Source organism: Oncorhynchus tshawytscha, linkage group LG23, assembly GCF_018296145.1.
Source record: "Oncorhynchus tshawytscha isolate Ot180627B linkage group LG23, Otsh_v2.0, whole genome shotgun sequence".
Classification (NCBI taxonomy): Eukaryota; Metazoa; Chordata; class Actinopteri; order Salmoniformes; family Salmonidae; genus Oncorhynchus; species Oncorhynchus tshawytscha.
Genome location: NC_056451.1, coordinates 14432273 through 14444739, shown reverse-complemented (window position 1 = coordinate 14444739; position 12467 = coordinate 14432273). Strand labels below are relative to the sequence as shown.

At 42.7% G+C, this 12467-nt stretch overlaps 1 protein-coding gene and 1 non-coding gene across 2 annotated transcripts; both read left to right on the top strand.

Annotated features, from left to right (window-relative positions):
• The first annotated feature begins 1130 nt into the window (after positions 1–1130).
• LOC112222861 (T-complex protein 1 subunit gamma) lies at positions 1131–5466 on the top strand. The gene is made up of 14 exons (XM_024385708.2): positions 1131–1249; positions 1878–1939; positions 2066–2116; positions 2212–2274; positions 2387–2483; positions 2752–2869; positions 2995–3181; positions 3297–3446; positions 3570–3702; positions 3810–3891; positions 3991–4171; positions 4357–4602; positions 4689–4820; positions 5159–5466. The coding sequence occupies exons 1-14, from the start codon at positions 1222–1224 to the stop codon at positions 5249–5251; spliced, it is 1623 nt and encodes a 540-aa protein (XP_024241476.1). The 5' UTR covers positions 1131–1221; the 3' UTR covers positions 5252–5466.
• On the top strand, positions 4921–5056 carry LOC112223195. The gene has a single exon (XR_002949262.1). It is a non-coding gene; the product is annotated as a small nucleolar RNA SNORA15 (small nucleolar RNA).
• Positions 5467–12467: the final 7001 nt, after the last annotated feature.

The following is a 12467-nucleotide window of genomic DNA, read 5'->3' as shown; positions in this document are numbered from 1 at the left end:
GACTGAGTTTGGGAAACTGTGTCTTAGCAGACACTCTTATCCAATTTTGTGTGCAAATAGGGTGAAGACTACTGAAGCACTATGGACAGGCTTAGATTTCAGTTGGACTTTTATGCCAAGCATCTCATCTGGGTATGTCTTTCTTTTTGACATACATTTGCACACTTTTGTGCATCTTCCATAAATGCTCTTGAGGAGAGGCAACCTAGTTGGGCCAGTAACCGAAAGGTTGCTGGATTGAATCCCCGACCTGATAAGGTAAAAAGCTGACGTTCTGCCCCTGAACAAGGCAGTTAACCCACTGTGCCCCGGTATGCCGTCATTGTAAATAAGAATTTGTTCTTATTAACTGACTTGTCTAGTTAAATAAAAAAAAATAAGTTTGAAATGCCTCATTGTCCCGAATTTATCAAATTGAACTCGATTTGATTTTTTACATACTTAAAGACACTCAATATCACTATTTTGTTTCGTGTTATATACACAATTTCGCACATAATCCACATATTAGTAATTTTTGTTAGAGAGATATGTTTATTTGTTATTGGAAATTACAGTGATATTTATTGGAATTATTTATTTTCCTAGAATGTATAGTTACATCAGCTAGCCCCTCTTCTGCGATTTATGTTTTACGTGACATTTGACTTATGTCCGGTTGAGCTTTTATTTGCATTTGAGTAACTACTGAAATAATTTGATGTTTCTTTCATGAAAAGAGAGTTATCAAGGTCGGGCAATGTCCAATGCATGGGTATTATTTGATACGTTACAGAATGGTCTTGTTTCTTTCTGGACTACATATCCCAAAATGCAATACCTGTGCGTGATGAAGGTTGTACGTACTGTGCACCAAATGGTAAGCCTAGTAAATGTAGCTAAACGTTTGAAGATACAGGTAGTTTTATGCCGTCATGCACATAATTGATACAACAGAGCTGGTCATTTATTGGGTTTCTATATAATGTCCATATGTACTGCGACATATGATTTAATTTGCTAGGGTAATCACACGAGGAAACAATATAAACTTGAAGATAGCGCCCACTGGCGACTTCCTCTTTCGTAGTCACGCAGATTGGGTTGTACGGCTGTTCATCAAAATTCCCTCGTCCTTAATTGGTCATTTTTTTCCCCAACCCGCCCAGCCACAAACAAATTAGCCTTTCCTGTGCTGCGTTTGAGAACTTGGTAGCCGGTTGATCTACGCACGCTGCCAAAATGATGGGAAGACCAATCGTCGTGTTGAGTGAGTGATAAAGTTACAACATTTATCAATGAATTAAATACATTAGTGTTTTAAGTGTATTTTATATCTTTCTATATTTGTGAGCTTTTTCATTCACGCGAGGTGATGCCCGGCGTTCGGGCCTAGCTAGCCAGTGATGTCTCGAGTTGTGACAGTCATGCTGCGCTGTTAGCGGAACAATCGGCTATAAATTTTATCAAATTTGGGGAATAAACAGGGATACTGTTCTGCTAGCGTTCTATTTGGTATTGTTATGCACGCCATCAAACGTAGTTAGACAAACCCTTCGGGTAAGATTAATGGATAATAATTTGCTAGCTGCCTTACTAGCTAAGTTACATTTTAAGGTGAGCTATTTCCCTGGTGTCTCCCCGTTTTTGGGGTTGGTCTCGGTATCTGGTTCGGGCAGTGCCAACACGGTAGCTAACGATGGTGCAGACAATCTTGCAAATGTAATTTCAGAAATTAAATGTACCTTTTAACTACACACTTGTTGGCCTACCATGTTGTCCGTCAAGTTGCTAAATACACTGAACAAACCGCAGCATCATGGTCAGTCATTTTGAGTATAGGCCTAGTTAAGAGACTGCCCCTCTCTGTCGCCACCTCAATGATCTTCTCTCTTTAGGCCAGAATATGAAAAGAGAGTCTGGACGCAAGGTTCAGAAAGGGAACATCAGTGCAGCAAAGGTAAAGATGACACACCACTCTGACTTCCCCTTCCCATTACCCAATAATTTTTACTTCTGACTGAGGTTTAATTGCGATAATGAAACATGAGAAATTCCTGCAGCCTTACGAAGTCTACTTTTACAGGCAATAGCAGATGTCATCAGAACATGCCTGGGACCAAGAGCCATGATGAAGGTTTGTACCAAGACACAATTCCTGTCTCTTAGATACTTAAATCCCAAAGTGACACCAAAATACAACTGTCTTAACCTTTCCCTATCTATTAACAGATGCTGCTAGACCCCATGGGCGGCATTGTCATGACCAACGATGGCAATGCCATCCTCCGAGAGGTGAGGTTTCTGCACTACATTTCCCATGAGCACCCTTACACTGTATTTGGAAGATGGTAAATGTAAACAAATTCAGGTCTGTTAAAGTTACCTTTCCTGTAAACAAACACAGATCCAAGTGCAGCACCCGGCAGCCAAGTCCATGATTGAGATCAGCCGCACCCAGGATGAGGAGGTGGGAGACGGCACCACGTCAGTCATCATCCTCGGTAAGTGGCCTGGTAGTGGAAGTATTTCATCTCACTCCATTGACATGGAATTGACTGAGATCCAGTCAACCTCTTCAACATAGTCAATGTACCCTTTTGAGCTTCAGGCTATTTAGGACTGGATGTTGTGGCACTCCGACTCCGAGAGGGCCACGTTGATGCTGCGTAAGAATCAATCGTCCTCTAAGCCATCGTACTGAGTGTGCACATTTTTAAAACAGCTCTTGGTTAACCTATTTTTTTTTATCAATATTTTGTCGGTCTCTAGCTGGGGAGATGCTGTCTGTAGCAGAGCAGTTCCTGGAGCAGCAGATGCACCCCACAGTCATCATCAGTGCCTACAGACACGCCCTGGACGACATGCTCGACATGCTCAAAGACATCAGGTATAGATTGCATACACTTACACACTTACTGATGAACACTCAATTGCATTCACTTACACACACAATCCTCCCTCGCACACTTTTACACTCCATTCTATTGACCGACTGTCTCTGTTCCCTCCCAGCACCCCGGTGGATGTGAATGACAGGGCGCAGATGCTGAAGATCATCAACTCTGCCATTTGCACCAAGGCCTTGAGCCGTTGGTCTACCATGGCGTGTAATATTGCCCTGGATGCCGTGCGCACTGTGGAGTTGGAGGAGCATGGACGCAAGGAGATCAACATTAAGCTGTATGCCAAAGTGGAGAAGGTAGGCGTTAGGTCTTGCAGTTAGAAGATTGACATCAATAAGTATGACAAGGGTGTGGTCATTGGGAAAATTACACCAGGTTGGTTGGTTCCTCCTTGTTTTACTATGGTTATAGGTGCCTGGTGGCTTCATTGAGGACTCATGTGTGCTAAAAGGCGTGATGGTCAACAAGGACGTCACTCACCCCCGCATGCGCAGAATGATCAAGAACCCCCGCATTATCCTGCTGGACTGCTCCCTAGAGTACAAGAAGGGCGAGAGCCAGGTACTGAAAACACATGTACACAGTGTCATTCATACATCCACACAAATGCATTACCAGCACACACATACAGTATAAAAATAACAGTAGTAGGTACTAGCCAATAAATGTTGTGTTCCTATGCAGACTGACATTGAGATCACACGTGAGGAGGATTTTTCTAGAATCCTTCAGATGGAGGAAGAGTACATCCAGACGATCTGTGAAGACATCATCCGCCTCAAGCCAGACCTCATCTTCACCGAGAAGGGCATCTCAGGTACTTCACATACAAAATCTGTATGTACAATTTTAGCAACTGCTCTTAATCCACCAAAGCTCCCCTGCACTGACCAGAGAAACTCACTTCTCCACTCATCTCCCCAGACCTGGCACAACACTATCTGATGAAGGCCAACATCACAGCCATCCGCCGTGTCAGAAAGACTGACAACAACCGCATTTCAAGGTAAGGTCCATTCCACACAGTATAGTATTCTGAAGATGTGCTAACTATTAATCCTTTTAAATTGTTAATTGACTATTAACGCTGATATCATATTCTCAGGGCATGTGGGGCTCGCATCGCCAGCCGTACAGACGAGCTGCGTGAGGAGGACGTGGGAACCGGCGCTGGCCTGTTTGAGATCAAGAAGATTGGAGACGAGTACTTCACCTTCGTCACAGAGTGCAAAGACCCCAAAGCCTGCACCATCCTGCTGAGAGGAGCCAGCAAAGAGATCCTGGCTGTACGTATCAAGTTATCCCTCATGCACAAGAATATGTTAAGACTTCTCCGTTGTGGCAGAAGCAGCTCATTTTCAGGCATACCTTAACAAGACAGGATGATTTGATCCTCATGGTATCCTATTATGCTCAATGCTTCATTGTGGAACCAAACAGTGTTGATGGTGTGCGTGTCTCTGTCCCTCAGGAGGTGGAGCGTAACTTGCAGGATGCAATGCAGGTGTGTCGTAACGTGCTACTGGACCCATCTCTACTCCCTGGAGGTGGGGCGGTGGAAATGGCTGTGTCCAAGAGGCTGATGGAGCGTTCCAAGACCCTGACTGGGGTGGAGCAGTGGCCCTACCGTGCCGTGGCCCAGGCCCTGGAGGTTATCCCCCGTACACTCATCCAAAACTGTGGAGCCTCCACCATCCGCGTGCTCACCTCTCTCAGGGTACGTGTGGTTTTGCTCTAAAATATGCATCTTTATCATTTTGTTGGGCACAGCTATGTTTTATTTATCTTACCCCCCCTCTGTAGGCCAAGCACACCCTGGAGGCCTGTGCATCATGGGGTGTGAACGGAGAGACTGGCACCTTGGCAGACATGATGGAGCTTGGCATCTGTGAGCCGCTGGCTGTCAAGGCCCAGACTTACAAGACTGCTGTGGAGGTAAGAGGGGCTAATGGGCTGCTGTTGAAAGTGAGATTCATCTCGAATGTATCTGCAGCAAATGCTTGAGACTTACTGTTTTTAAAACATATTGTACAAGGCATGGACGAATTCTGTTTTACTTTGTCAGTAGTGAATGCAGTCAGACACCATGCCAGAACATTTTCACTCCTACTACTCTAAAGGATGAGTGCTTTCCAGTGCCTTATCTCCTTCACATCAAAGTGAATACAATGAAACTCAGGGCACCTTTAGTGTCTCGTCGTTTTATGACTTTAAACAGTCACTGGTTTCAGTGAACCCCACTAATGTAATTTTGATCTCTTCTTGCCTTTCAGACGGCCATCTTGCTGCTCCGCATTGATGACATTGTGTCTGGAATCAAGAAGAAAGGCGATGACCAGGCTGGAGGAGGACAGGGAGCAGAGTGAAGATAAATGAGGAAAGAAATGGGTTGGTAGACCAGTGGGCGAACAGACCGCTAGTGTACATAGTACAGCCTACTGTTCTCTTTTGGGATGCTATTTTGCAAAAATACTAAATGTTTGGCCTGGATTGTCTGTTCTCAACCAAGTATGTGTGTCGATAATCAAGCATCACAGTAGCCATGTATGTTTGATTTGCTATAAAATTCAAATCGAATACGGTCTGACTCACAGTTCATTGTTTATCTTTAGTCGTGGCAGATTTAAATAAGTATCTTCCATGAGTATTGTTTATAGCACTGTAGTACCCAGTTAAAGTGGAAACAGGTTATACTGTTTTGAGCCTTTTTAAGAAGGATAGGTTTCTCTCAGCAACAGACAAACATATTATCTTCAGCTTTATTAAAGTTAAATACATGGAGAGAAAAAAAATGCAATTCACCGCAGCATATTGAAATAAACCAGATCTGAGTACACAACAGATAATAAAATATTACTTCCGGTTACATCAAGGTTCTATTTTATCTGGGCCATAACATCCCTGAATGTGTTGAATAGGCCTATTAGGAAGTCATAAAACCATGCAATAGGTCATGGTTAACTTTTCTTTCTTTTTTGACTCCGTATGTTAGCAACTTTACACATACAGTACCAGTCTGGAGTAGAGGTTGACCGATTAATTGGAATAGGCAATTAATTAGGGCCCCTTTTCAAGTTTTCATAACAATCGGTAATTGTCATTCACCCAAACGGGTGATTTAACAAGCGCATTCATGAAAAAAGTGCCGTCTTAGCACCAATGTACCGAACCATAAACATCAATGCCTTTCTTAAAATCAATACACAAGAATATATTTTTAAACTTGTATATTTAGTTAATATTGCCTGCTAACATGAATTTCTTTTAACTAGGGAAATTGTGTCACTTCTCTGGCGTTCAGTGCAGGCAGAGTCCGGGTATATGCAGCAGTTTGGGCTGCCTGGCTCGTTGCAAAGTGTGTGAAGACCATTTCTTGTTAACAAAGACCGTAATTAATTTGCCAGACTTGTACATAATTATGACATAACATTGACGGTTGTGCAATGTAACCTCAATATTTAGACTTGGGGATGCCACCCGTTAGATAAAATACAGAAAGGTTCCGTATTTCACAAAGAATAAGTGTTTTCGAAATGATAGTTTCCGGATTTGGCCATATTAATGACCTATGGCTCATATTTCTGTGTTATTATAATTAAGACTCAGACTTGATAGAGCAGTCTGACTGAGCAGTGGTAGGCAGCAGCAGGCTCATAAGCATTCATTCAAACAGCACTTTCCTGCATTTGCCAGCAGCTCTTTGCTGTGCTTCAAGCATTGCGCTGTTTGACTTCAAGCCAATCAACTTCCGAGATTAGGCTGGCAATACTAAAGTACCTATTAGAACATCCAATAGTCAAAGGTATATGAAATACAAATGGTAGAGAGAGCAATAGTCCTAATAATAACTACAACCTAAAACTTCTTACCTAGGAATATTGAAGACTCCTGTTAAAAGGAACCACCAGCTTTCATATGTTCTGAGCAAGGAACTTAAACATTAGCTTTTTTACATGGCACATATTGCACTTCTCCAACACTTTGGTTTTGCATTATTTAAACCAAATTGAACATGTTTCATTATTTGAGGATACATTGATTTTATTGATGTATTATATTAAGTAACATAAGTGTTCATTCAGTATTGTAATTGTCATTATTACATATATGAAATCATCCGATTAATTGGTATCTGCTTTTTTTGGTCCTCCAATCAGTATCAGCATTAAAATCATAATCGGTCGACCTCTAGTGGACACACCTACTCATTCCAGGGTTTTTCTTCATTTCATGGTAGAATAATAGTGAAGACTATGACATGACACATGGAATCATGTAACCAAAAAAGTGTATTACAAATCAAAATATAGTTTGCCTTTGCCTTGACAGATTAGCGCACTTGGCATTCTCTCAACCAGCTTCATGAGGTAGTCCCCTGGAATGAATTTCAATTAACAGGTTTGCCTGAAGTACATTTTTATGGAATTTCTTTAAATGCGTTTGAGCCAGTCACTTGTGTTGTGACAAGGTAGCCCTATTTGGTAAAATACCTTATGGCAATAAAAGTTCAAATAAGCAAAGAGAAAGGAGTCCATTATTTTAAGACATGAGTCAGTCAATCTGGAAAATGTAAATAATTTTAACGTTTCTAGAAGTGCAGTAGCAAAAACCATGAAGCGCTATGAAACTGGCTCTCATGAGGACCGCCACAGAAAATGAAGACCTAGAGTTACCTCTAATGCAGAGGATAAGTTCATTAGAGTTGCGAGCCTCAAATTGCAGCCCAAATAAATGCTACACAGAGTTCAAGTAACAAACACATCTCAAAATCAACTGTTCAGAGGAGACTGCGTGAATCAGGCCTTCATGGTCGAATTGCTACAAAGAAACCACCACTAAAGGACAATCAGACTTGTGCCAAAAAAACACGAGCAATGGACATTAGACCAGTGGAAATCTGTCCTTTGGTTGAGACCAAATATGAGATTTTTGGTTCCAACCACCGTGTCTTTCTGAGACAGTGTATGTGAACGGATGAGCTCTGCATGTGTGGTTCCAACGGTGAAGCATGTGTGTTGGAGGAGGTGTGATGGTTTGGGGGTGCTTTGCTGGTGACACTTTCAGTGACTTATTTAGAATTCAAGGCACACTTAACCAGCATGGCTTCTGCAGCGATATGCCATCCCATCTGGTTTGCGCTTAGTGGGACTATCATTTGTTTTTCAACAGGACATTGACCCAACACATCTCCAGGCTGTGTCAGGGCTTTTTGACCAAGGAGAGTGATGGAGTGCTACATCAGATTCTGGCCACCACAATCACCCAACTCAACCCACTTGAGATTTGTTAGGGAAGAGTTAGACTGCAGAGTGAAGGAAAAGCAGCCAACAAGTGCTAAGCATATGTAGGAACTCCTTCCAGACTATTGGAAAAGCATTCCACGTGAAGCTGGTTCAAATCAAATCAAATTTATTTATATAGCCCTTCGTACATCAGCTGATATCTCAAAGTGCTGTACAGAAACCCAGCCTAAAACCCCAAACAGCAAGCAATGCAGGTGTAGAAGCACGGTGGCTAGGAAAAACTCCCTAGAAAGGCCAGGTTCAGAGTGCCAAGCGTGTGCAAAGCTGTCAAGGCAAAGGGTGGCTACTCTGAAGAATCTAAAATATGAAATATATTGTGATTTGTTTCATACTTTTTTTGGTTACTACATGATTCCATGTGTTATTTCATATTTTTGATGTCTTCACTATTATTCTACAATGGAAAAACCCTTGAATGAGTAGGTGTGTCCTAACCTTTAACTGGTACTGTACATGTCAACAGACCGTGCAAGTACATGGATTCCTGGGCTTTATCTCTATACTCTGACCTGAGAAGACCATTCAGAAAAGGGAGCAATGAAATGCCATAAAAGTATTTGAAGGTTTGCTTTTCCCTGCCCTGTACAGAAGCAGATGGCAGTGTACCAAAAGCCTCCATACACCCTAATAAAAAAAACTTAATATAAAAAAAAAACTCATATTCCTTGATGGATACTTTTAAATGCTTGTTCACATACCAATGTAAAAGGGATGAGAAAAGTATTTCACAACATTGAGAGAGTCTGTACAGCCAGGTTCCAAACCACTTGACCTGTTCTAGACATTCATTATATCTGACCCAGATCTCCAGGATCAGGCCAGGTAGAAACAGAGGAAGAGTGGTGTTGTCATCTCTGGGCTCTCTCTCCAGTCTCTGGGTCGACACCACTGTCCAGCTCTGGAGAGGAAATCAGCACGTTAGTCATCGTTACAAAGCAATGAAGGTATTAGCATCTGAATTTTTCCAAACTCTTCAACAGTGTGAGTATTTATCCTTTAATTGTTCTTTTTGAGCATATGACTTTAAAAAAAAAAACCTGCACACCTGTGTCTGACACTGTTTTAATTAAGGGAGAAAAAAACTTAACAGATGGCACCCGCTGTTAAGTGTGACTCACCCATGCTGGCCTGACTGTGTGCTGTGGAGGGGAGGCGTCTGTGCTGGCAGGTAGGCTGGAGGTTGGGAACCAGAGGCCCTGGAGCCAGTACAGAGGATGGGGGGAGACTCATGACCCCCGTAATAGGAGCTTGGGGTCGGACCACATCCATATCCACGGCTGCTCTCAGCGGAGGGCCAGAAAAAAAGGGAAGTGATCAGTGAGCAGTACAAAGTATAAACTGAGCATACCAAACATTAGAAACACCTTCCTTGGACTCTAAGGTGTCAAACGTTCCGCAGGGATGGTGGCCCATGCTCGCTCCAATGCTTCCAAAAGTTGTCAAGTTGGCTGGATGTCCTTTGGGTACTGGACTATTCTTGATAAACATGGGAAACTGTTGAGCGTGAAAAACCCAGCAGCGTTGCAGTTCTTGACTCAAACCGGTGCGTCTGGTAATACTACCATACCCCATTCAAAGGCACTTAAATCTGTTGTCCTGCGCATTCACCCTCTGAAAGGCACACATACAGAATCCATGTCTCAAGGCTTAAAAATAATCCTCCCCTTCATCTACACTGAAGTGGATTTAAGGGATCATAGCTTTCACATGGATTCACCTGGGGTCTCATAACCGCGTGTGTAAATGTCACACTAAAAATCTGTGTGCGGTATTTCTGAGAAGACTGAGTACATACAAAAATAGAGATTTATAAACTTGGTGCAGGTTTCCATTATAAATCAGACCCGTTCTGAAACTGCGCGCATGAACAAGCATTACAATTCTGCCTGAAAGGCTCCCGCGTGATGCAGTGGTCTAGGGCACTGCATCGCAGTGCTTGAGGCGTCACTATAGACCTGGGTTCGGTCACAGCAGGCCGTGACCGAGAGACCCATGAGGCGGCGCAGCGTCGTCCGGGTTAGGGGAGGGTTTGGCTGGCCGTGATTTCCTTGTTCCTAACTTCTTGTTCCTAACTTCTATTGCCATTGCCAACTATGTAAAAATAGACTACATGAAGCCAACAAAAAAACACTGCACCCTGCAATTAGAAAAATCCTATAAATCACATTGGCTACGTACAGTTGAAGTCTGAAGTTTACATACACTTAGGTTGGAGTCATTAAAACTAGTTTTTCAACCACTCCACAAATTTCGTGTTAACAAACTATAGTTTGGCAAGTCGGTTAGGACATCTACTTTGTGCATGACACGTAATTTTTCCAACAATTGTTTATAGACAGATTATTTCACTTATAATTCACTATCACAATTCCAGTGGGTCAGAAATTGACATACACTAAGTTGACTGTGCCTTTAAACAGCTTGGAAAATTCCAGAAAATTATGTCATGGCTTTAGAAGCTTCTGATAGACTAATTGACATCATTTGAGTCAATTGGAGGTGTACCTGTGGATGTATTTCAAGGCCTACCTTCAAATGCAGTGCCTCTTTGCTTGGCATCGTGGGAAAATCAAAAGAGATCAGCCAAGACCTCAGAAAAAAAAACTGTAGACCTCCACAAATCTGGTTCATCCTTGGGAGCAATTTCCAAACGCCCGAAGGTACCACGTTCATCTGTACAAACAATAGTACGCAAGTATAAACACCATGGGACCATGCAGCTGTCATACCGCTCAGGAAGGAGATGCTGTCTGTCTCCTAGAGATTAACAAATTTTAGTGTGAAAAGTGCAAATCAATCCCAGAACAACAGCAACGGACCTTGTCAAGATGCTGGAAGAAACAGGTACAAAAGTATCTATATCCACAGTACAACGAGTCCTACATCGACATAACCTGAAAGGCCGCTCAGCAAGGAAGAAGCCACTGCTCCAAAACCACCATAAAAAAGCCATACTACAGTTTGCAACTGCACATGGGGACAAAGATAGTACTTTTTGGAGGAATGTCCTCTGGTCTGATGAAACAAAAATAGAACTGTTTGGCCATAATGACCATTGTGATGTTTGGAGGAAGGGGGATGCTTGCAAGCCGAAGAACACCAACCCAACCGTGAAGCACGGGGGTGGCAGCATCATGTTGTGGGAGTGCTTTGCTGCAGGCGGGACTGGTGCACTTCACAAAATAGATGGCTTCATGAGGTAGGAAAATTATGTGGATATATTGAAGCAACATCTCAAGACATCAGTCAGGAAGTTAAAGCTTGGTCGCAAATGGGTCTTCCATATGGACAATGATCCCAAGCATACTTCCAAAGTTGTGGCAGTGGCCATCACAAAACCCAGACCTCAATCCTATAGAAAATCTGTGGGCAGAACTGAGAAAGCGTGTGCGAGCAAGGAAGCCTACAAACCTGACTCGGTTACACCAGCTCTGTCAGGGGGAATGGGCCAAAATTCACCCAACTTATTGTGGGAAGCTTGTGGAAGGCTACCCAAAACGTTTGACCCAAGTTACACAATTTAAAGGCAAAGCTACTAATTGAGTGTATGTAAACTTCTGACCCACTGGGAATGTGATGAAAAATATAAAATCATTCTCTACTATTATTCGGACATTTCACATTCTTAAAAAAAAAATGGTGATCCTAACTGGCCTAAGACAGGGAATTTTTACTAGAATTAAATGTCTGGAATTTTGAAAAACTGAGTTTAATTGTACTTGGCTAAGGTATATGTAGGTATATAGGTATATATTATAGCCAGCAGCATACCACCCTGCATCCTAATGCTGGCTTGCTTCTGAAGCTAAGCAGGGTTGGTCCTGGTTGGTCCCTGGATGGAAGACCAGGTGCTGCTGGAAGTGGTGTTGGAGGGCCAGTAGGAGGCACTCTTTCCTCTGGTCTAAAAAATATTCCAATACCCCAGGGCAGTGATTGGGGACACTGCTCTGTGTAGGGTGCCGTCTTTCAGATGGGATGTTAAATGGGTGTCCTGACTCTGAGGTCATTAAAGATCCCATGGCACTTATTGTAAGAGTAGGGGTGTTAACCCCGGTGTCCTGTTTAAATTCCTAAGCTGTCACCTAATCATCCCCAGCTTACAATTGGCTCATTCATCCCCCTCCTCTCCCCTGTAACTATTCCCCAGGTTGTTGCTGTAAATGAGAAAGTGTTCTCAGTCAACTTACCTGGTAAAATAACGGTATAATAAATATGTAAACTTCAACTGTATGGCCTCACTTCACTTGTGCGCCTGTCATATTTTGTAACAATGCGTAGG